At 49.6% G+C, this 24,833-nt stretch overlaps 1 protein-coding gene across 2 annotated transcripts in view; it reads left to right on the forward strand.

Moving 5' to 3' along the window:
• Positions 1 to 24,833, forward strand: part of GALNT14 (polypeptide N-acetylgalactosaminyltransferase 14) — a 93,014-nt gene that overhangs the window by 10,450 nt on the left and 57,731 nt on the right. For both annotated transcript variants that reach the window (XM_069009306.1, XM_069009307.1), the window contains exon 2: positions 22,936 to 23,105. In XM_069009306.1, the coding sequence (XP_068865407.1) occupies positions 22,936 to 23,105 (170 nt within the window). The remainder of the gene's footprint in view (positions 1 to 22,935; positions 23,106 to 24,833) is intronic.

Here is a 24,833-nt window from a genome sequence, read left to right on the forward strand (position 1 = left end):
ATGAAAGAGAAGTTTCATTCACAGAAGTGAAGATCATCTCTGCTGTGTAACCAAACCTTTGCACATCTTCTGTTTGCCCAGAGCATTGTGCTGGGACAGCAGCCGTACCACTGGAGCAGAGCTGGTGCAGCAGCAGGTGCAGGCCCAGCATGGGGATTTGCCCATGCCATAGCTGGAAATTAACTCATTAAATAAAGTAATTTGCACCTTTTAATCTCAGAGATTCCTGCGTGTGGGCACCTGCATTTAGGAGAAGAGCTTATTCTGCTTCAATTAATTTTATATCAATATAAGCTGAATAATTAAAGGTGTGAATGGAAGGCCGGGTAGCTAATTCCCTTCCCTCTGGTGCACAGGCTGCACTCAGATAACCTGGGAGTGGGAGCTCCTGGCAGTGCAGGTGTTAGTCCAGCCAAAACAGCCAAACAATTCTGAGTTTCTATATGTAAATATCAACTGGGATCAACTAATTTTTGATGCTGATCTCCTGATATTGATCTTGGTTTGGGCATTGGCACCAGCTGTGCATGTGGCTTTGGGCAAGCCAGTGTTTCTCTGTCTGAATGCAGACCTGGGTCTCAAGATGTTCTCCCCACCTTCAGGCAGAACCAGCAACCATTACTGCATCTGAGAGATAAAGCAGATGAATTCCCACTTTTTTTCCTTATTTCCAGAAGCTGTGTTTCAAGTCTGTAGTCCAGGAGTGGCTCTGTTTCACAGGTGTTTTATTACCGCAGGACACCAGAGATAACTGGCCATTTCTGCCTCAAAATCACAGGGAACTTTTCAGAATGATATTAATGCAATAAAAGAGTAAAAGCTTTCAAAGTGCAAAAGCTGGGTACATTTCTCCTTTGAGAACAAACCAATGCTTGACCTAAAAAGTATGATATATCTCAAGTCCTGAGGTGCAGCTAAACTCATGCCATGCTCAGGATTTCTCCTCCTCCCCCAGTAATCCTTTCCCAGTGCATCGGACAGGTACAGGAGATTAATTTGCTCAAGCTCTTAATGTTTGCTCCATGTTACAGGGACCCAAATTCCACAAGAGGCTGGCTTTCACTGAAGGAGGCTCTCAAGCCACCCAGTTCACCCCAGTGTGTGCTTAAGGGCTTTTGCAACGTGGGATTTGGTTTGGAGAGAACATGCGGGGAAGCCAGCTCTCGCTTTGCTGTAAGCAGGGTTGATTTCAGCGCTGTACGGAGCACAGGGAAGTTTGATAACCCAGCAGCATGGTTCAGTGCCTTCCCTTGTGCTGCCTGGCTGTGTTCTTGCAAGGAGCCACAGTGTGATTACAAGGGCTGTTAAATGCCCTTAATATTCACGCTGTTGGAGAGAGCATTACTCCTGCCGGCTCTGCTGTCTGCTGCTGTTTGCAGTAGCATCGCACTGATGATTAAATCACCAATGCCGCAGCGAGTAGCGTGTGAAGCCCCTCCAGCCAGGAGATGCAATGGCAGGGTTAAATCCCTCCTGTTTGTCCACTTTTTTTTTTTTTTGCTGTATCTTAACAACATTTTTTTAAGCAAACAAAGCACGGTTGAACAGTTTGGAGCCGTTAAACGAGATGGGAAATGAGCCCCTTGCAGAGAGGTTAAGAGAACAAGGCACGGGTGCTGTGAGGGGAAGGAGCTGGAGGGCTCAGGGCAGCCCATGCATGATGCAGCAGTGCTTTGCATGCTTCTTCTCCTCGTCCTCTTTTCAGGCATAGAGGGGAGAAGCAGCAAACTGGGTAATATATGTGTGTATATACACTGGTAAGTACTTGGTGGTGCGGCTGAGCGGGGAGTGGCAGGGGGTGCTATGGTGGTGGTGGTGGGGAGGCTTTTGGAACTGAAGCCAGGGTTTGTTTGTTGTGAGAGAGCCCTGTTCCATCCTGACCCCTTCTGGGTGCTCAGGGGAGCTGCTCCCAGTTGGTGTTGGCTTTGGAGAGTGTTTGTTCCCCATCATGCCTGCAGCATTGCCTCAGCTCCTGTGTTGCCTTGTCTGGTACTGAGATGCAGCTATTTCTCCAGAAAAGCCTTGTCCCTCGTTTGCAGCCTCAGCTGCCTCAGACAATCTTCAGTATGCCAGGTATTTTAGGGAAAAGAGCCAAAAAGCAGATTCTTGGCACCCTGTTCCACTTGTTGGTCTGCTCTGCATCCCTCTCTGACCCGCAGGACTGCATTCTCACTTCCTCGTGTGCCTTCCTGCTCAGCCGCAGGTATCGCAAGCAGGTGGCTTGTCTTGGAGGTGTCCCCACACTTCCGGTTTTGCCCAAAATATGCAGTGTCTGTCTGGCTATAAAGACTTGGATTTTGCTTGTGGGGCCAGGGGCCTTGAAACTTCAGTGGTCATTTGGGAGAGAGGTACTGAGCCGAGCATCCTTGGCTGCACGGAAATGCTGGGGACTTCCCCAGGGCCAGTTCCCGGCGGCACTGCTGCAGCCCATCTTCTCTGCACAGGTACTGCCAGGGAGAAGGCTGGCACCTCCACAAATGACTTGTTTCCGTGGCCTGCCCTGCCGGGGTGTGGGTGAGGAGCCCTGACAGGGTGGCCATTAGTGGAGCTGTCGGGTAATCGCTCCCCGTCGGTTTGAGTTAGGGAGAGCAGGTGCCGGGGACGCCTGGCTGGGCGCCGGCACGAGCTGCACTCAGGGTTCGCCGAGCCTCCATTGATTTCTAAGCTTGTCACGCTGTTCATTAGGAGAGCGAGAGCAAACGAGGTGCTTAGCAGAAGTGCTCCGAGTCGATCCTGATGGAGCAGGTTTCTCCGCTGCCTGCTTAGGGGCAAAAAAAATTCTTGCCCAAGTCTGCTCTGCTCCTAGAGCCCTCAGCTTCAAACCTCCGGTCTTCCAGGAGTGCCTGGCAGGATCTGTCCATCTGCCCTGGCACTGCCCTACCCTTGCAGACTTGCTGTACTGATAGGGAATGCAGAAAGTTGTGCTGTTGGTGCTGTTGGTTTGTGGGGTGACTGCGTTCTCTGTCACTCCCTCTTGTCCTTCCAGGTTCCCACAGCTGGGTCCCTGTTGCACGCTGAGCTTGCTGTGTCTCTTTTTCATGCTGGAGCTGCATTGATCGAGGCAGTAAATCAGCTGGCTAGTGCTGTGGATATAAATGATTGATGTAATGAACCAAGGGGGAGAAGAGGCAAAAAAAAGGAGGGGGGAAACAAAAGGAAAAATTGGTAAGAAAATAGCATACTCAACAATGGATGGGCTATGAGATGAAATCTCTACCTCAGCCAAGCCCTTCAGCACAGGAGCATGGTCCTAGTAGTGGCTGGAGGTGCTGCAAGGGAACCTGCTGGGGGGAGAAAAGGGGGTGCCTGTGCATGCAGAGCTGTGCTGGCACCCTGCCTTCCCCCATGCTTTTCTGACAGCAGCTAATGGATGGTGGAGATAAGGATGGAAGCTGGTATCTGCTGCGTGGGCCGCCCCGCAGGGCTGGATAGAGGGCACCAAACGGAGCTAAATCATAGGCCAATTTACAGTCTTGTTGGCTACAGCTGCAGGGAAGGTTTGAGATACTCTTGTTTGAATGTCTCTGCAGCTCTTAAGGTTGCAACCCCTTCATTTGCTTTCTGCCTTAGCTGGGTTTCCTTTTTTCTTTTAGTTTTAAAGCACTTTCCTGCTGGTGAAAGGCTGAGAGCCCCCAAGGCTTAAGCCTTCTACTGATTTCAGCAGTTCCTAGGTCCCTGAGCTGCTTGTACTCTGTCCCTCAGCCCTGGCCCATGCTTTGGGTGTGTAGAAGGCAGTTTGGAGCCGAGTCAGTGGCATCTCCACCAGTGGGTTGTTACCCAGCTGAACAGAGCCTGGCAGCTCCCCATGGGCCACAAACCAGATGTTGTGTGGCAGTGATTTACAGTCTCTGTCATTTAGAGACAAGTCAGTGATAATGAGTCTCTTTTTATAGAGAGGGACTTTGAGGCACGGGAAGATTTAATGCGAGACGCTTTTAGCTACTTAGCTAACTTTAGCAAAATCTTAGCCAAATTAGCTAAAAATGAACTAAATTCAGCTAAAATCATAGGAGAATTGTCAGTCTGGATGGGGGAAAAGCAGAAACTGAGGGGAAAGTGAAGCATTTGTAGCACTGATGAAGTTGTAACATCAGTTGGTAGTTCAGGAACATGCCCCTGACTTGGCTGTGCTGCTGAGTTCTGGGTGTCTCATTGGGATGGGTCCTGGCTTGGAAGAAATTAAGGTGGAGGATGGGAAGTTATTTGCAGAGAGATAATTTCCTTGTGGACCTCACTATGGCCAGGCTTTTGTGGTGTGAAGCACTTGATGGCTGTCATCAGGAGGCTTCAATGCCTTCGTGGCCACCCTCAGCCACAGCTTTTGTAAGAGGAGGAAAAAGAGATGGGGTAAAAAAGTGTCTCGTGATGTGGGATGTTGTCTTGAGGGCAGAAAAGTGGGGAAAAACATCACTCCTGGGGGAGTTGTGTGTAGCTGCCAGTGTGGAGAGGTCTGCCCTGTGTTGGAGGCAATGTGTCTAGTTAGATGGTTTGGGAATGATTTGTTTTCTGAGGTTGGGTATGGAGAAAAAATAGGGCTGTTTTAGTCCCATGCCCTTGGAAGTGAAATACGAGGAAGGAGAGATGAAGAAACGCCTCTGAAGTGGCTGAAGGAGGAGGTGAAAGAGGGTAAGATAAAATGCAATTCTGGGAGCCTGGCCCTTGGCCAGGAGGATGTGGTGAACTTCTGCTGTGTGCCTTGAGATCTGTCATGACCAGGAGCACTTAGGAGCTGTTTTTCCTCCAGCAGAGCTACATCTTTCTGCAGATGTTAAGTTGACAGTAACAAGATGGATTGTTGCAGAAGTACAAAGGGCTTGGATGTACATTTTTCCTTTTATCCCAATTTATGCTCAAGGTAGTTGTAAGCCCTATGGAAAATTATCCTTGGTAGAGGATCTGGTGATGTGCTAGTGGCTTTCTGGCTTTGGGCTTTTCCCAGAGACAATTCCAGTGGACTAACCAAGGGTATCAGTGTTATGGGCCAGCAGTGGTGAAGCCAGTCCATGGGGTCCCCATGTCCTCCTCCATTATGTCTCCAGCTGATCAAGAGGGTCTGGAGTTGTGGTTTTGTGGACTGTGCATGCTTGACCTGGCTCTTATCTGCCCATCTATTTTCAGCTCTTGGAGCTGGCAGAGTCATTTTATCTGAGTGGTGCAGAGTCAGGAGGGCACATGCCAGGGGAAGCCGTGTGGAAGTATCCTTGCCTGCAGCTGTGGGGCTGAGGACCACAAAGTAGGACCTAAGGTAAATCCCAGAGCCTGCACCCCTGGGAGGTGAGAAGGGAATGCAAAGTTGTGCAGAGCAGTGCAGGGGTTTGCTCAGCATCCCCAGCTCACTTTTGGGACAGGAATTACTGTGGTGTTTTCAGGAAAGTGGTCTTGGAAGTAATACATGGAGGCAGAAATCTGAATAATCTCTCAGTTTGCTGGCTGCTCTGATAAACTGTTGTCTTCAGGAGTGACAAACAGGTCATGCAGTTTTTGTGCTTCCTCCAGAAAAAACAATCCCTAAACCCCAGAAACCCACCCCCTGCCATTTAACATGGTGGGTAGGGTAAGGAAGAAACACATCTCTCTGTTTCATTCACTTTCATTAAATGTGTTACCAAGAAGCATTGTTTAGTTTATGAATTTATTTCTTCCCCTCTGGAAACGCTCTGCTGACAGCAGTCCCTGTGCTGCCTGGGCAGGCCCTGGCAGAGGGTTTGGCAGTGCTGGGCAGTGTTCAGGATGTGGGTGAAATGTGACCCATAATTTCAGTTCAATAGCACCTGTGTTGGGCAGAGGGGCTGGTGTCCCATCCTCACCCTGACCTTGGTTTTCCTCCTGCAGCTCCTGTGTGCCCAGCAGGAATGTGGGGCAGCTGGGGCAGCTCTCACAGGCCAGTGTAGCTCTTTAGGGTTTGTGGGTAATAATGAGCTGCCATGGGAAATAGCAGTTTCTTTTAAAGCAATCTTCTCTACAAAAGTCCCCTTGAATTTAATGAAGACTTAGAAAGTTGTTCCTGCAATTTTTACACTGGCTTATAGATATCCATAAAAGAGCCCTCCCGTAAATGGAACAGAAAGGAAACCATTCATTTTAGCGTCTGAGCATTTATGGATTGATTTTTACAGAATCCTATTAGTTTCACTGCCAGTAAATGGCATGAAGACTCTATTTCAAGCCAGACAATGTCAAAATATAGAGGTGGGCATTAAATATCATCCTACCTGTTGCTGTTCAGCTATGCTGCTTGTGTCTGAGCAGAATGTAGTGGCAGAGGCCAGGAATGCCAAGTCGATCTCTTCCAGCTCTTTGCTTAGTAAAATCATTAGGAGCCACGATAACGTAAGAGGCTGGCATTACACTGTTTCAACAGCCCATTAAATACATCTGATCATTTTTGTTCAATGCTTTCTTAAAAGCAAAGGAATACTCTCTTGTAGCTGGTCCTTGGTGCCTGCTTTTGAGAAAAGAATGATTTATGAAGCTCCTCCTAAATAAACAAGTTAGATAAAATGAAAACAAACCCCAACCCCATAAACCACGGACTACTACTGTCCCCATAACGCAGACAATTTCTAGAATTTTTTTCTCCTCCCCCTTGGTCAGGTAGAGGACAGAACATCCTCTCCCAGCCCAAAGGGCTGCTGACAGCCGCTCTACCTGCCCATTTTACACTCTTCCTTCATGTGGTGTTTGAGCTGCTGACAGCCAGATGGTTTCATAAACAGCCACCTCTCTTTGGGCCAAGGGTAGCTCACCTTCCAGTGTCATTACCCAGCTCTCAGGTTATTACCAGTGGAAACATGCTCTTAGTGTGATTTCCATTCCCCCCCCCCCCCGCCTTTAAGCTCTCTGCTTTGTGCATCCCACTTGATTTTTGGCAGTGTGATGCTTTGATTTTTGTTGGTGGGTGGTTTTGCTCTTCGATTTCAATTCCAGCTGCATTTGGTTTGCAGAATGTGGGGACTTCGCAATTAAAACCAAAACTGAACCGCACACATGGAAGTGAGGCAGGGAAAGCAAAAGGCTGGGACTTTGAGTGTGGCACAGCAAGTGGGGGACATTGCTTAGCCATGGGCTTGGCAGTCTCCTCCTTGGGGAAGGCAAATCTGTGAAGCCTTACTGGACTGTTTAGAAATGGCAAAGTAGTGTAAAAATCATATGTGTCTATATCCATATGTATATTTTCCTATATATAGGTTTTTCTGTAGCTGAGAGGGAAGGGGTTGTTGCCAAGATCAGTGGTGTAGCCCCAGATGCCATGTGCTATTTAGGGATTTGATGCTGCTGGTTCTCAGCCATCTGATCACAGACACAAAAATGTGCTTCAGAGTTGTTTCTCCTGTTTTACCTCTGTGGGCTGACCAGGTCACCCCTGCGTTGATGCTGTTGTTGCAGTGGAGACTCGGAGGATGTCACTTCAGAAAGAGAAAAGGACCTTTCTGAGGGTCAGAAAAAAAAGAGAAGAATGTTAATAAAAGAGCCTGACCCTGAGCTTATCCTCTCCCTGGCTTTTAGGTTACTGCTCACACCCTTTGTCCATGGTATCTTGCAGGCTGTGGAAGTAGAGCACTGTCAGGATGGACACCGGTGCCCCAAATCACCACTGTACTCCTGCCCATGGCCAGCACAGCCTTGCCACGAGTGTTTTCCTGCCTCAATGCTGGGGAATGGTTTCTAGGGTTGGAAAAGCACGTGGCTCTTTCCTCCCTGGGCAGCCTTGGGCTTCCCCGGCAGAGTGAGCACGGAGCTCTGCTGCTCTGCCTGGGGGCTGGGGAAACTCGTGGGGAGCCAGCTCAGCTCTGAGCTCCCAAAAGCACTGCAGATGCTTTGAGCTTGCCCTTTTTGACGTGTGTAATTTCTGAGTGCAGCAGATGCTGGGAGACATGTTTGGTGCGGGTTTGTGCCAGGGCACCTTTAAATTGCAGGGCTGGGCTCCTGGCAATAATAGCATTTGGCTGTAACATCTGTAGCCTAAATTTCATCCTGTCCCAAAGCTTCTGAGACTAGCTGAAGCTGGATTATTTTATTTTATTTTATTTTATTTTATTTTATTTTATTTTATTTTATTTTATTTTATTTTATTTTACTTTATTTTACTTTATTTTACTTTACTTTACTTTACTTTACTTTACTTTACTTTACTTTACTTTACTTTACTTCATTTTCTAAGGCTTGAGTTGTACTGTACCCAAAGAGCTACCACATACACCTGCAGCTCTGGGATAGCCCAGCATCTGGGCTAACAGCTTATAGCACATTCGCAGTGGGTTTACATCCCATTGAGAATTTCAGGGTCTCCATGGGCCAAGCAGTCACTGTTCCACACTTTATTTGCCCCATCAGGACATGGGGAAAGGATGGGGAGGCCTGGGTGAGGCTGTGCTGTGCCCTGGGGGCACAGAGCAGCACACCTGGCACTTGCCTCACTCCTCTGTGCTTCCCAGTGGGTGGCCTGGGACCACGGCAAAAGCTCATTTTGCTGCTTCCTTCACCCACTCTGATGGTGAAAAGCAGCTCCCAGTGTAAGGCTTTAATGAACGTTACATTCAAAGCAGGGCTAAAATCCTGTTTCTTTTGCCCTTTAATTATTTAATTTGTTTCTGTATTTAATGTTCTTGCTCTTTGTGAGTCAACTGAATTTTCATGTGGTGGTTTTTGGTTTTTTTTTCAAATATTTATCTGTGTCAACGGAGGGAAATTTTAAGATGAGCCTCTCAGAACTTGCCCTAGATGCCCTAATGTTTCTCCTGGCTTCTTCTGCTATGGGGTGGTTACTTGCTCCACATTTCCCACGTTTTCCCTGCTGCTTCCAGTACGGATAAAATATGAAATCAAAACACAAAGAAGAATTTTCATTTTATTCCTCGTCTTCACCGCCTGTGTCTCGGGAAGTAAAGGGCTGGTGGGCTTAGCCCGCTGCTGGCAGCTGAGCCCTGCTCCGTTAGTGCTGGCCAACCATTCCTGTTTGGCATCGCTGAAGCTGGGCAGGAGTGAGGGATAAGCCACAGCCAGCCTGCTGGAGCTCAGCTGTGACATGTGAAATAGCAGAGCCCCTGCCAAATGCCCTGTGGAGGGGAAAACCATCTTGTCCTGGTGTACCAGGATCCTGGTGCCTTTTAGAAGCCTGGATTCATATTTTAGAATAATGAGGCCTTTGCTGCTTCTTGCTCCCTGCCATCTTGGAGAGGTGGAACTGGTGCAGAGGGGGGACACAAGGTGATGGCTTCTCTGCAAGAAGTAGCCTTGGGCAGCTTAGCCTGGGATGGAGGAAAGGGGGTTGTGCTGCAGATCTGGAAGATCATTAATGGCAGACAAACAGTGGATAGGAAATAGTTCCTGTCTCCTCCTGGACAAAATCTGGGATTGTTGAAGAAGGCTGGCAGGGGCAGGTTCGGTGTGCTTGGATACAAGCTGCTTGTGGAGCCCCTCTGCAACAGCATCTTCTGGGTGCTGAAAGCCTGGCTGGGTTCAGCAATGACTGGACAGGATGCATGGGAAAAAGTGGGAAAAAGGTCTGGGCAGGTGTTAAATGAGAGCTGCCTTTTCCCCTGCTCCTCTGAACACTACCTTCCTCAGCTCAGCAGTTTTAGAGCTAGGTGGTACAATCAAGTCCAGCTGGCTGGGACAAGCCCCCTGCCAGTGCAGGGAGCTGGGCAGATATTTCTGGTGCCTATCTAGGACAGGAAGGCGGCTGCATCCCTGCTGGGGCTGCTGTTCATCCTGCTCAGGAGCTTTAAGCAGTGCTTTCCAGGGCCAGAGCACAGCACAGACCATTAGTCTTGCTGAGTACAGCTATGATTGTGCTTAGTGCTGCCTTCCTATCTCTCCTGGCTGAACCGTAGAGCACTTTGCAATGATTAATTCAGCATGAGACTCTTAAGTGAGCATTATTGCCCCGTGTTAAAGCAGACATAAAGGTCGCTGGCAGATGAGGAGCAGAAACTCTCTGCCATACAGATGTTCACCAGCCTGGCTGGCTGTAGCCACCAGTATGTCCCACTGGCCTTCTTCTGTCACAGTGCTTTTTTAGGTCCATTTTCTTGCCCTTGAGATGTTGCTCCTTTTGCTGCAAAAAGAGGGGGATGCCTTCAGATGCCCAGCTGTACCCCATAGTTAGGGATTAAAACTCTCTTTGACTGCATAGATGAAAAGTCTTGGCTGGTTTAACGGGTTGTTTCTGGTCCATCTCTCCAGGCATCCACGTTGATGTGGGCAGCAGCAGCATATGCTGCCAGCTGCAGAGGGACCAGTCCTGTCACCATCTGTGTGCAGGCTTGCTGGGGCAGTGGCAAGCGTTGCTGCCAGGGCTCTGTGTCCCTGCCTTTCCGGAGGCCTGCACGAGCCAGGGGCAGATCATCCAGCTCAGAGCTGGGAGCCTGCAGTGCTGTGTCTGGGGCTCTTCACATCTCATGAGTTTTTTGTCCTTCGGGCTCTAGCAAAGGTATAAAGATTATGAAAGCTCTCAGCTGGAGCTTGTGCTCTGAAGGTGCCTTTACAGCAGTAAATCAAATATAAAAGCAGTCAGGTAGGTTTTTTTACAGCTGTCAGGACCAGTGCTGGTTGAGATGCCTCATACACAGCTTATAGGACCTCTACACTGGCTGCTGTGTTTTTGGGAAAGATCCATGGAATGGCATGTCTGCTCCTTGGCACATCTTCTCTATCCACCTGGTTCCTGCTCTTCTCTGAGGTGATGTGGCTTTTGCTTGCTCCAGCATGCCTTTCAAAGCCTGAGGTACCCTCAAGCACCTTCTCCCTTATGTTTGAAGATGCACCGTGACAGGTGCCAGGGGTTGGGGGAGCAAGGGGAGATAGAGGCATCCCTGTAGCTGGAAGGGAAGAGCTGCTGGAGAGTATAGGAGAGGATAAGGATGGAAAAAGATCTATGAGAAAAAACAAGCCAGTGGATGCCCAGCATTAAGGGAAGCAGCATCACCAATTTGGGGCTTTGCTCGTGCTTTCCGGACCATCCAGAAAACAGAAGGTTGTGTTTCATCTCTTGTTACACAGGCCTGGCAGGGGTGGTGTGAGCCACTTCCCTCCAGCAGCATGAGCCTCCTTTGCGGTTTCTACTCCCCTGCTTTCCACCAGGAAGCCCAGCTGGAGACATGGCTCCTCAGCAGGGAGAGTCCCTTCCCCTGTAGCTGTGGCCCATCAGGCACTGCATATCCAAACCTTTGGGCAGAGAAGCTGCATTAGCCTGGTCTCAGCCCTGTCCCTCCTTTCCTCGCCTGCCTGGCCAGAGTTTAACAGCATCTTGTTTCCCTCCGCTTGGAAAGACTGGCTCCTCATTTCCTTGCAGCTACTGCCAGCAGCAAACACGACCTCATTTGTATTATCCCATGTCTGATCCCACCTAATCCTTAATGCAGCTCTGCAGGCAAGGGAAGCATGTTGCTGCTGGAGCAAGAGGGGTCAAAGGCATGTGGGATGGGATGTGGGCCACGTGGGCGATGGGGCTGCCTAAATGTGGGTCCAGCCTCTGCTCTCCACTCATTGTGTCATGTGGGGACTTTCCCTCTCCTCCTATGGCTTTCTGAGGGCAGGGAACCTTGCCTTCAGCAGATACTGCACAGCTCCTGGTGGATCTGGTATGTCCACCCCTCATGAGATGTTCTCCATGGAAGCAAGCATGGGGCTGTTCCAGTGCTGACTCTTTGGGTTCAGAGGTCCTGGAAGTGTTGTCTATCAACTTGTTTGTGGTAGTTGGGTGGACAAGCCATGTGTGGTGACACTGCTGTGCTGCCTAGGCCAGTAGTATCATTGTCCCTGAGTGTAGCAGGTGTTGTCTTGCCACCCAAACTGTGCTGCAAGAAGCTGTACTGTGCCCATGGCCACTGCCACTGTCCAAACCTGATGCTGCCAAAGCATGAAGACCTAAGAGATTTTGGGCAGCTTACTTCTGCCTGGATTTGAGCTTTGCTGCTGGCTTGTATTGTGATTGCTCTGCTTGGCCACATGCATCGTGCAACAAAATGTCATCTACAGGAGTGCCTTGGTGTCTGCATGGAAGGGGATAAGGTTTGGGGGTTTGAGACATTGAGATATGTGGCAGGGCTTGCTGCCTCCACAGTGTGTGGAATTGTGTAGCTGATCTGGAGCATGCCATGGGCCACACTGCCTGGGTGGAGGAAGCCTCTTCCTGCATCAGACAAGAGGGCTGGTCCAAGCCCTAGCAGGAGCTGCCCACCAAGACTTCCATACTGTGTTTTCGTGACTGAGAACTCCAGAAATGCTCTTTTCCTTATTGCAGTGAAACATGTGTTTGTATGGGTGAGAATCAGTGCCAAATGCAGATTTTATTTTTTTTTTACGATAATAACAACAAAGCTCAGTGCTGGTTGCTGGTTTCCATCCAGATCCCTATGCTCTTGGGGGATGTTTTGAGTTTGCTGCATCAGGAGACTTATTTTGGGTTTGGTTTTTATGATGTTTGTGCTGTGGCTCCCGTGCCCAGATGCTCTGCTCAGGGTTTTCCCATGCGAGCAGCAGGGCTGTGCTGCTGGAAGATGGCCAGAGCCCAGGGATCTGCCTGTTTTCTGCTTGGCCAGGTCACACCAGCCATGTCCTGCTTCTGTTTTCCCCCATCCCCAGCCAAGCCTGCATCATCCCAAGGCACAGCACTTGAGGCTCGTGCAGCAGCTGTGCTCTTGGCTGGCCGGGACCCACAGTCCTTCCCCAACAGGCTTGATGATTTTCAAACTTGCCATACCTTGCTACAATGCATTTCTCACTAGCCAGCACTGATTTTTTTATTTCTATTACTGAGCTGAGATAGGGGAAGGCTGGGCTGACACATGTGCTCTAAATTATGCTGCTGTATCTCTGGTGCTGTCAGTCACGGTGTGCCCAGGCCCAGGATCGTGCAGCTGTTCTGGCAGCAGGTACCTAAGGATCAAGGGTTTAGATCCGTTCTTGCTGTCACAAATGTTTTATATCTGATTTCTCCTTGAGGGGAGTTGGGGGGAGGATGGGCTGGTACATCTGAGGAGTATAGGCACCCTGGAGCATTGTTTCTGTGACCTGAGCTTCATCTCCCTGCACCTGTGTGTTGAGGACCAGCTCTGGGCTACAGAAACACCTGCCTCTGCAAAATGTGTGTGTGTGAGACGAGGACGTGGGTCACCAGTGCTTTTTGATGGGGGGATGGTGTCTGACAGGCAGGCACTGGCAGGCCCCAAGCTCCAGCTGAGCCCTGAGAGTTTGCCCCATAGGTTGGTACCCCACAGCCTGTGCTGCCTCTGCCAGCTGCAGAGAACCTGCCCCTGCATTCTCCATCCTCCTACATCATGTGAGTTAGGGCAGCTCACGTTTCCTGGTGATGCTTTTAAATCTCTTGGAGAAGTCATACTCTGACCAGGAATTTCTCCACTGCTACCATGATAGCTGCTTAGCGTGGTTTGGGCTGGGCTGGGCTGCAGCACATCACTGCACAGTGGGCATATGGCAGGAAAGCTCTCTGTGAGGGCTCAAGGCATTTTGGTTAGTCACCTTACTGCTTTTCCTGTGCTCTTCCCACTCTGCTAGGGGTGAGAGGTGTGAAAAGGGAAAAAAACCCTTGTAGTGGAGCTGCTCAGCACAGGTGATGCTCCCACCCAGCAGGAGCCTTGTGAGTTAATTGTAGGAGCAGGGAAGCTGAGGCATGGCTGGAGGGAGTCCAGGGCTTTTCCAGAACCAGAAATCAAAGTGCAGTAGTGGGGAGTTTGGTCTGACAGCATTTCTTGTCCTTGCTGAGCTCCTTCCTTGGAGCAGGTTGTGCCTTGGTGCTGTCTTGGTGCATCTCTGCTCCCCAAAGCAGGTAGCTGACTGAGGGAGGGGGAAAGGTGAGCTGGTGGCTTATTGGAGGCAGCTAAAGCCATGCATGTAACTGTCCTGTGTGTTTGCAATTATTTTATTTTCCTTTCATACCTGTTTTCCTAATATATGTGTTTTTTTATAACCTTTCCCTCCCTTGGAGACACTTCACATTCATATGCTGCTGTTACCATCACCCCTCGGTGCTGCCTGGCTCGGAAGGGTGGCTGCTCAGGGAAGGATAGTAGCATTAGTTTCTAAAGCTGTGTAAAGATCCTCATGGAAGCAATTACCAGATGGATTACCCCTGGCTTTGCTGCTGTGAAAAGCCCATGTTGGGTCGAGGATGCTGACTATATTAACAGCACGATCCCTTCTTCTTGGGAGGAGTGGTTTGGATTAACCTCCTGATTTTTGAAGGGCTGGGTTGAAAGCAGAGTGTTCAGAGCAGGGATCTGGCTGTCTGGCTCCTTTATTCTTCTCTCCCTGTTCCCCTTTCCCTTTTCCTTTCCCCTGATGTGCCCTGTCCCAGGCTGTCCTCTGGCATGTGAGATCCACAGCTCCATGGGGAAGGGGAAGACCTTCCCCAGCCTCTGAGATGCTCAAGCTCTGTGGTTTGGTAGGAGTTTTGGCTGTTGTGCAAGAGGAGCTCAGCTGGAGACTGAGTACAGCTATGGACTCCTAAGTACTAAATCATCTGCTGCTCCTGCTGAAGCCTGGGAAGGCTGGTTTGACCTTCATGGCTGGGAAGCAGCTCATGTCTGTCCTGAAAGGCACAGAAGGAAAACAAAACACCGTCTGTCCATGTAGGAACTTGCTTTTGCCACTTTATTTACCCACCATGGCTCTGGGCTCTTCTCAATATATTTGACCTTTGATGATCCTGGGAATGTGCTGAACCTGGCTGGTGTGGGGGGATACACGGGATGTTGCCTTGATTTCTTTCCCAATTAGTGCCCTTTGTAATTGCTGACTACCTTTGGGGAGCAGCTCTTGCACTCACCCACGCGCTGGCCGTACAGCCAGCAGAGGATGGCACTGAGTGGTGGCAGTGGGCTGGGGAGGTGGGCTCGTGGTGCGCCAGTTAATGTGGCACCATGGCCCCAAAGATGCTCTTTGGCATCTCCTGGCACCCTGGTGAGCCTGGAGAGGGCTGCCAAGAAGATCCCCTCTGGCAGGGGGCAAAGGCGCTTTTGGGAGGTAGCAGGTGGAGAACGATGGAGAGAGCCTGGTGGAGCTGTGGGTATCCCACTGCTGATGGCATAGGTGGGGGACTATTTCCATCAGCTCAGGGGAGTTGGCTTGGGAATTGGTGCTCAACTCGCTGTGAGGCTGCTGCCAGTCCAGCACTTTTCCTTATTTTGGTTTTTTTAAACCTGAAATCTTAAAAAAAAAAAGTCTTAAGGAAAGCAGAGACTCTTAAAACCTATTTGGTTTTGTTTGCCATCCAGATTTACTATTTGTAAACCCATTAGAAGGGTTCACAGGTGCCAGTGGACTTGGACTGGCATTGCTCATCCTTTCCTGAGGGCTGTGGGAAAACCCAGAAGACCATTTTTTGACAGAAACTTGAGGAGAGACTGATGCAGCCCAAGAACAAGCAGTTGAACTGAGAAGTCCTGCAGCATCCCAGGAGAGCTGCGGGCAGGGGGAGGAGGAAATGACCAAAAATCCTCTCCATCCTTCTGCTTGACTCCCAGCACAGACAGAGCTAGGTCTTCCCTTTTGTCCAGTCAGCAGCTTGGTTTGTGCTGACCTCCTAAATATTCAGCTCATTATACACTGTAACGTATAAATAAAACAGAAGCAGGCAGCAATATTCTCCAGGAGGATATAATCGGCTTCCTTTCCTTTTTAATTATACAGGATTTGTCTCCATGTGTCTCCAGGCTATCCTATGGGCTAATTTATAATTTTAAAGAGTTAAGATCTGTATTCTTTATGCAGTGAGACAGTACACACCTGATTTTGGGGGTCCAAGACGAAAGAGCATCTTTCTAGGTGGAAATGCAAGGAATTTTGTTGCTGAGTGTTGTTTCTAGAGGTCAGTGGCCTGGATCCTGCATTCCTTTCCATCGTCACAGAGAGGCAGGAGGTTCTTCAATATGTTGGAGGCGGTGAGGGTCACCATGGGAATTCCTGGGATCTGTCTGGGGTGTGTGATGCTGGCTGCTAGCATGCATTGCCTGTCCCTCTGCAGAGGCAGGATGGTGGCCTGGTGCTACAGCCAGTGGATAGGAGCATAGTCCACGCATGGAGCTCTGGCCTCAGCTGCCTGCAGGAGATGTGTATATATTTTAACCTGGCACCACTGCCAGTGCAGCAGTTGTTTGCTGATAAGTGTGGTGTGAACTCTGAGCTGACTTGTTTTCCTCCTAAGGGAAGCCCTTGAAAGAAAATTTGGCTTTTCATCAAAGCAGTGAATCTGTCATCTTTCCCTCTGTGCAGCTTGGAGTCGCCTGCTCCTGATTTGCGAATAAACTCCCCATTTTGGTGGCTGCCCTGGCCATTCATTTTAAAATTCAAGCTTTGGTCCCCTTACTGGAAAAAGCATCAGTAACTCTCCAGTGGCTTTTCATGCTGTTATATTTGGCCAGAGACTTCAGCAGATTTAAGCCTCTGGAGGGTGTTTTAGACCATGTATATTGTTTACCACAGATACAGACAAGAAGATACACAGATTGCTGGTTCTAGCTGTGATTGACTTAATGATGGCCCAGATTCCTTAGCCCTGGGTCAGCTGCTTGCACTGAATCCCTGGCCAACAACCTGAGCTGATGCCAGCTGAGTGCGGGGGTGATAAGGAGAAGATGCTGAAGAGCCTTCTCACACGCCTTGAGGGGGATTTTTCCATCCAGGCTGAAGTTGCAGCTGTACTTTGTGAGGGTCAAATCATCTTTGAGTTCTTGAAGGTCACATCTTATTCCATGACCCCTTTCCAGCCTGTCATTCCTGTTGCCTGATGCAGTAGGTGCCATGATTGTGTGTGTGCACCACAGGAGAGATCCAGGCTCTGCCCACACAGGAGCAGATGTTACAGAGGTGGTGAGCAGCAAGGGCAGGAAAGGTGGGGACAATGTGGGCTTGCCCTCAGGGTCAAGTGAGAAAATGGGACACTGAGAGATCCTCAGGGACTCGTGCTCCCTGCCGAGGCAGCAGAGGAGGAGGCAATGCTCCATCCTTTGAAGATGGAGCAGGATGCCTGTGGATGTGCATGAGCAGCAAAGGGTCAGTGGCAACGAGTGTAATGGTGGATGCTCAAAGCTTCTCCAGGGACCCCAGCTGCAGGATAGGCTTTGCTGGAGAAGTGGTTTGCTTTAATTAAGTATCTGTATTAATATTTTATTTGATTTTTCTTTTGTTTTGTTCTTTCTTCCCCCAAAGTGGGGTCAGAACAGACTCAAATCTGAAGGTTTTCCTTGAGAGACAAAAAAAATCCCCTCCAAGCAGGGGGAGGTGCTGGTCCTCCTTGGAGCAGGGTGGGATCCTGGATCTGCTGTGTGTCCCCATGGGGTCTCAGAGGAGCTGCCACCAAGGTGCTCATGAATGTTGTGCCCAGGTACCAGTGCAGGAGGAAGAGGAGTTTCACAACCCTCAAATAAACGAACTGCAGCTAAAATCTCCATGGGTCAGAAAACTAATTAGGGCAGATCATGGCCGGGGCCCAGAGCTACCTCCATTCCCAGTGTGTTTGTGTCAGCACAAAGCAGGGGCACTGAGCCAGTGAAGCACTTAAGCAAGTACTTAACGTTAGGTGCTTAAACAGGAGTTTCTCTCGGTTACTACAAATGCCTGGAGTTGCTTAAGTTTGTATTTAAGTGCTTGATTGGCTTAGGGACTGTGCAGTTTGGGGAAGGAGGGTAAGAGGAAGGAGGTGATTTCCAGGGTCCGTACTGGTTTGGTGCTGAACAGTACTTGATGTACCTGGAGGATGTGATGCAGGATGAGTACAAAGCCTGTTTTCCAAAGACCCACAGGCTGCTTTTGGCACTACTACATCCTCTTTGGATGGGGCAAAGACTATGGCCATAGTGCTGTGTCTGTCTCCCCCTTGTATCCTGGGGCTGAGGCCATTGGGATGCACAGCACTGCTTGCTCAGGGCTAAGCCAAGGCAGTGGGCTCTGGGGTAGAGAAAACTACACCAAACTTGACTGAAGGATCTTGTACCTCGGTGCCCCATCTGGGTTATTCAAGGATGAGGACGAAAGCGGTGTGATGCTGTCCCACTTCTTTTCCCTCTGGTGCTGCTAACCCTCTTAAGTGCATGTGCTGGCACCAGGGGATGAGGCGGGATGAGCCCTATCCTGTTTGAAGTATTATAATCCTTTCAGATGGCATTAGCGCCTGGGCCAGCAACAGCTCTATAATTGAACCTCCTGTTTGCAGGGGCCCTGCGCTTCAGTGAGACTTCTAAATCTCATTTGTATAATGCCTGGTTGCAATTCCTGCTGAAAGATTGCCCTCTGCCTCCAGTGCCCCCAAGCCTGCTGAGCACAAAGACGTCCTCGCTGGCAGAGGAGTGACAGAGCGTGACCAGGCAGCAGCGTGCTGCACGGCATCTGAGTTTCCAGAGCTTTCGTGTGTTTATTGCAGCTTTTGATAGGCTGATGTGATTTTTTATTTCCCCTTCCCCTTCTGTTTTTTAATGCTTGAGTCCCAGAGAATGGGCTCAGTGGCAACTGCTGGGATGGGATTATTTAGGGATGAGATTTTCCAAGGAGAGCTGGGTGTGAGGGGAATCGAGGTAGAGGGTACATTTGGCTGCTGCCAGACTCCTTTGAGGTCATCATTGCACCTGCACCAGCAAAACCTGTTTCTGGCCAAATGGGTTCCCTGGAAAACCCTGTCAGCTCTGCCCCCTGGGCTGGCTTGGGTTTGCTGCCGCCTGACATGATGGCAGTGGTCTGATTCACTCTGGTCTGAAGGCAGAACGCAGCAGCCCCAAAAGGAAAATGGCTTGTATTTTAGCAAAGGCTTAAATTCTCTATGCTAAAATAGTGCCACAAAACAAGAAAGTGAGTCAGAATCTGCCTTTGGCTCGCACTGCCCACTCCTTGTCTTGCTGGGCAGCTGGAGGCTGGCCCTGGGGACCGGTGTGACCTGTCCGTCCCCAGTCACCACTGTCTCCTCTTGGGCCAGGCTTTTCACCTGACATGCCCTTTCACTGCTCTGCTGCCTCTGGGTGGCCAAAGTGCTGCCACAGCACGTTGCCTGCCCGGTGTCCAGCCTGGCCTGGCCTCCCATGGTGGGAGGGGTGCCGGGGGCTGCCTGCCGGAGCAGAGCATCCCGCGGGGGTGCCCCGGGCCCGCAGCAGCAGCCGGCTGGGCTCTGTGTTCCTCCTTCCCGCTCCAGCGATCCCTGCTGTACTGTAATCACACAATTATTATGCCATTAAAATGTCATATTTGCAGAAATCCACATAAACAAGCCATTAGCAGTTGCCAGAAAATTGTAGTTTTACCGCTAATGACCCATTTTCCCCCCACAGCACCGCTCCTTTTTTTCTTACATATTATTTTTTCCCTTCTTTGTTTTTTTGGGTGTTTTTTTTGTTTTGTTTCTGAGCTGTGATTTAAGAGGCAGATGACGAATTACATCTTTGCACTGAGAGGCTTTTAATCTTTAATGTACAGTTACAGTGAAAAGCTGCTTCTGTGCTTGCTCTGGGCTGTGTGCCCTAAGCCAGCAAAGGTGATGGGTGGTTTTGGAGGAGGTGCCTTTAGTGGGTCATTTTTTGGGGGGTGCTTTACTGAAATGGCAGAGAAAGCTCTTGGTAAGCCCTGGTCTTGGTTGGGTGCTGGTGTGAGGTGGAAGCTGCTCTCCACAAGGAGCTTTGTCCTTGTCTTTTTGTGGGTTGACCTCTTGTTGACCATCCCTTGGGGACCCCCCAGTGTGGTGTTGGAAGAGGCAACGCTTGTTTGCCAAGAGCAGGCAGCCACCCCTTGGATATATTTTTCTTCTCTTTCCTTCAGGCTCACTGAGTCTCTCAACTCTTTTAAGCATTGACTGTGTTTCCTATAATTAATACCAGTCATTAAACTTCAGTGTTGAAAGAGAAATTACCTAATTCCAAGAAAAAAAAATGAAAATTTATTACTAGTACGTGAGAGAAAATGAATAGGAGACTTGGAGAGATGAGCCCTGTAGAGGATAAATAGAAAGGCAAGTGGAGTATTGACTTGATCCTTTTCTAGTGCAGGGTAATTTGGCCTCTAAAGTGAGTTAGATCATAATAAATTAAATTTAGATTTCTGCACATCAGTTATATAACTCCCAAAACAGAATTCTGGTGTGAGGGAGAGGTGATAATACATGGCAGAATTATTATAATGAAGACCTTATCTGGTAACCTGTAACCAATGTGCTGTCCCTGGGTGAGCAAAGGGGATTTCTCCTGATGCTTTAACTCTCATTCCCTGTCTTGGATCAGGCACAGGTGAGAAACAGGTGAGTCCCTGTGCACAGGCTGGTGAGGTCTCCTGCCTCCTGCTGCTTGCACAGCTGGGAGCTTTTCATGCTTTCCTCTTCTGCTTTGTGCAGGTGTGGTTTGCAGAGGTCAGTATGCACCTGTGTCTGAGCATCCTGCTCCAAATTCAGTTACCCTTGTAGGGAGGCTTGGGATGGAAAGAACACCCAGAAGATTTGGACAGGTGCTGTGGATCAAAAGCAAATGACTGACCCCCAGTATCTACTTCTGGCTGAGAAAGTCAATGCAATCCTTGGTCTTGCTTTGTGGCCAGGTAGGGATTAAAAGAACTCTTTAATCTCTGGCATCTAGTTACTCTTGATCTCAGGTGTGTATTTAATTACCCAGTATTTAGTATCCACCCTACTGATAGCTTTCTTCAGCCCAAAAAGGAGGGCCTGGGTGAATCAAGGCGGGCTGGTCTTTCAGGTGGAGATTGCACAGGAGTATTAATTAGTCACTGCATAGTGAACCAGGAATGCAACTCGGGGATGCAATGCTCATCCAGAGCAGGATGAGAAGTGAATACTATGGGATAAGGCACTGATATTTGCCCATGTATCCATTTACTGCTGGGACCCCAGCCCTGGTAACAGGACATTAGTGGGGTTAGATGAATGCTGGGAAAATGCCATCTCAGACCCTGAAGCGCCCTGCCATGTGCCAAACCCCTGCTTCTGCTGCCTGGCCAGAACCTTGCTGCCCTTGCAGCAAGTGCAGAAGCTCCAGTTTTCATGAGAGAATCCACCAGCCCTCCTACCTGACCCATCAGATTCTTGCCCAGCTACACCCTTCTAGGTGATGCAAGGCTATTGGGATTAACTGACATTAAAAAAACCAAAACAACATCTATACACGCACACACACAGCTTACAGCCTTAAGTGCTGTGTGGCCACTTTTGAAAGCCATTTATCTTCTTATTAAGTTTGATAAAACCAACTTTTATTTTTCTTCACAGCATTAAAATTTAGGGACTGCAGCTCTGGCTGTTGTTTTAGCAGCGCCAGGCCTCCTGGGGTCATCGTGAAATCTTATAAGCATCAGGCTGTCGGTGGCTCCACGATGTAATCGCCTCACTTTCCCCTGATCTTTTACTGTGGTGCTAAATCATGTTTTGCAAGATGCCTTAGCAAAAATCCAACATAAACAGCATTTATCACCCTGTGCACGTCAGCCCTCCCCAAAGTCCGCAGGCGGGCTGTGAGCGTCCTCCTCGTAAAACTCCTGCAGGGACCTTACTGGTTTCATAACTTTCTCCCAGCCTTGAATAACTTTCTTCCAGTCCTGAATAACTTTGTCTCAGTCTGGCTGGTGACTTGGGGGTTTCTTCTGATCTTCTCACACTGGGGTAGGTGCTGGAGGAGGTCCTGAGAAGGCTATGGGGTCACACCAGGGGAGGATGAATATGACCCTGTGTCTGGAAACCCCTGCATCCCTGGAATTTGTTGGCTTTTTGGGAGTGCTCGTGTCACTGTAACCCAGACTGATGTGGGGCATCCTGTGGCTGGAGGTGCCTGGCTTGCTCCTGTGGTGGTTCACTTGCAGGAGCCAGTGCTCCCTCCTCCCCTTCCTGTGACTACAGAAAATGCACTGCCAGATGCGAGTAAAATCAATTACGGGATAAAAATCGCCCTTTTCAAAAGCTTCATTTTGCGCTATTAGCAGGCAAAATCGGCTTTGAGATGGTATGAACTGAGGAGGGGGGAGAAAAAAAGCAGAAGAAAAGATCAATTATTGGATAAGATCACAATTTTCTTTAGGGCTGAGATGTCTGTAAATGTTTGCATCTCTCAGTGTTGCAGGTAGGCTGAGATCAAAGAGGTTGTGCTGCTGTAGCGATGAGATCTTATCGGCGCTGTTTTGTGCTGGCTGCCTCAGACACTGCCAAAGGATGCTTAAACCCCCAACAGCTTCTGCTGCTCAGGGATGCTTAAACCCCAAAAGCACCGAGCCACCAAGAAATGCTTCAACCCCTGAAGATTGTTGGAGCTGCTGGGTAACCCCAAAATGCAGCTCCTTCATCCTTCTGGAGTTGGGGGACCACACAGGCACATGCTTCCCTGCTGTTCTCCCTGCGGTAGGGCTGAAGTCCTCAGTGGGAGATGTGTGGTGGCAAAGATGGACTGAAATTGGGCTGGGAGCATGATGGCCCCCTTCTTCCAGAGTCCTGTTGCTGGAGCAGGCTGTGGTAATGTGGGACTGCTCCTATCTGATGGCCCTTTCCAGCCTGAAGGGTTACAGGGTCAGTGGGTCATGTGATGTAAAATACCTTTGATTTTTGGCTGGAGAGAAATTGAAACCCTTACAAAACATTTGTGCTTTTTTACTTTCTTGAGACCGTGCTGCTTGAGAAATTGAAACCCTTACAAAACATTTGTGCTTTTTTATTTTCTTGAGACCGTGCTGCTTGAGAGGGGAATCCACCAGAGACCTGAATTTGGTTTCTAATTAGTCATTTTATTTCAGATTGGCAGGCTGTCTTTGACATGGTGTTTCAGGACCTAAGGACCAGATATAAACCCTGAAGGCCTTACGGGACTCCTTGTTAACCTGCTCTTGTGATGCTTGCCTGTGCTGCAGGGCTGACTGACCTCCGGCGGGGTTGGGAGGAGCTCTGGAGCTCTGGGGTCAGTCGTCCTCCGGTCTCTCCTGTCTCTAACGGGGCTGACTTTGTGCGCGCAGGAATCGGACGTGGACTGGGACGACCTTTGGGATCAGTTTGAAGAGCGGAGGTACCTGAGTGCCCGGAGGTGGAAGGGCGGCGAGGACCCGTACCGGCTCCATGCCTTTAACCAGCGGGAGAGCGAGAGGATCCCCAGTGACCGCGCTGTCCGCGACACCCGCCATCACAGGTTCTGCCTCCCCCTGGCTCCTCCTGATCTTCCTCACCAGACTTCATGGCATGGGGGCATAGTCCCGTTCCCCTTCAGGGCCGTGGTTTTGGGATGCCAGTGGGTGCTCTTGGGATTGGGTCTGCCTGGGTTGTGTTTCTGGGATCGAGTCATTGCTTGATTTCTTGGCATGTCTGGAAGCCTTAAACCTATTAATTGAAATGGTATAAATTATTCCAGGATGGAAGAAAGGAAAAGTCTTCATTTTACCTTCAGAAAAGTAATGCTTGCAAGAGCAAGTCTCAGTATTGGGCTAAGTCTTCACTGTTTGTGGGAGCTCTTGCTCTGCAGACGATGCAATGAGGTGGTGCAAGGGGGATAAAATAACTGGTGGGCATTGATTTTGCTCTGCAGAGAGAGAGGAGTGAGGAATAAGGGATAATTGCTGAGTGATGAGGGAAAAAGAGTAAGAACTTGATGGATTACTAGCTGCTCCAGCACCACTGAGGTCAAAAATACCCTTTGGTGCCCAAAGGAGCTCTTGGGAGAGGCAGGGAGGATTGCAGCAACAGTTTCCTCGTAGATGGAGCTGCATTCCCTTGTGAGTGTGAGAAGGGTGTGGTGGGAGTTTTGGGGCACCCTTACTTGCTGAGGTCTCAGCTGTAGTCTCCCTCTGGTTGTCTTTCCAAACTCGCCAGGGAAGAGCTGCCCTTCATGCTGAATGTCAGTGGGGTTAATTGTTAGTTTGCTGGATGGGGTGATGCAAGGATATCCCGATGGTGAAGGAAAAGCTCCCAAGGTCCCCTCAGTGCAGTTTTCCTCCTTGTTCTCTGAGGGCACAGTGTATGCCTGGTCCCTGCAGTCAGTCACCAGTCTACAGCTGGTGCAAGCTCTTTCCATGGAGCTGTGCCTGGCATTATGTCCCAGCTTTCTGGCAGCAGCTGTCTCTACTGCCTTGTCCTGGGAGCCCTTTGGGGGAAGTCCTGCTCTGGTGGGAGCTCTGTGCTGGACCCAGCCATGGCATGTGCTGCCCCTGCTGCACCTTGCTCCCAGATCTGAGTGACTCCACTCCTGGCATCTGACCCAACTCTGAATTTCTCCTGTTCCAGTTCAAATGCAGCACTTAAGCTGAAATGCTGAAACAGCACCAGTTCCCCAGCCCTGTAGCAAGCAATGTGCTTATTTATTTATTTAGCTTCTTTTTGTTGTAAGGACCAGATGCTCCTTTCTCCAGAGAGGAGCTGTCAGCCCTGACGGACGCCTGTTATAGCTGAGCAGAGAGCGAATGTGCTATTCCTGGAGAGAATGAATGCCAGGGATATTAACCATCTGCCCTATTAAAAGGGAAGATCGACTCGGCTGCCCCTTGCCGTACCCCCGCTGTGCAGTGGCAGCCACCTTGTTCCTGGGCGGGCAGATGTGGCACTGAGAGCTCCTGTGGAAGGAAAGTTCTCATTAAGGAGGAAGTGAGGGCACAGCACATGGGAGGGGCTGGGGCTAATTTAATTTGTTTCCAATTTCCTTAACCCGGTAATTGGATTCTGATTTATTGAATATGCCTGAAGAGCGCTGTGGATGATGAGCCATTAGCCAAGCATTAGAGTGGCCACTGAGGAAATGGGGCTGCCGGGAGATCTGGGGGAGGCAGGCGCTGATGGGGAGGATGGAGGAGGGAGGAGGATCTGGGATTGGTGGCTGAGGGAGAGAAGAAGGTGCAGATCTGAGGCCTCTCTGGAAAGATAATCCTTA

The sequence above is a fragment of the Aphelocoma coerulescens genome, chromosome 3 (genome assembly GCF_041296385.1).
Source record: "Aphelocoma coerulescens isolate FSJ_1873_10779 chromosome 3, UR_Acoe_1.0, whole genome shotgun sequence".
NCBI lineage: Eukaryota > Metazoa > Chordata > Aves > Passeriformes > Corvidae > Aphelocoma > Aphelocoma coerulescens.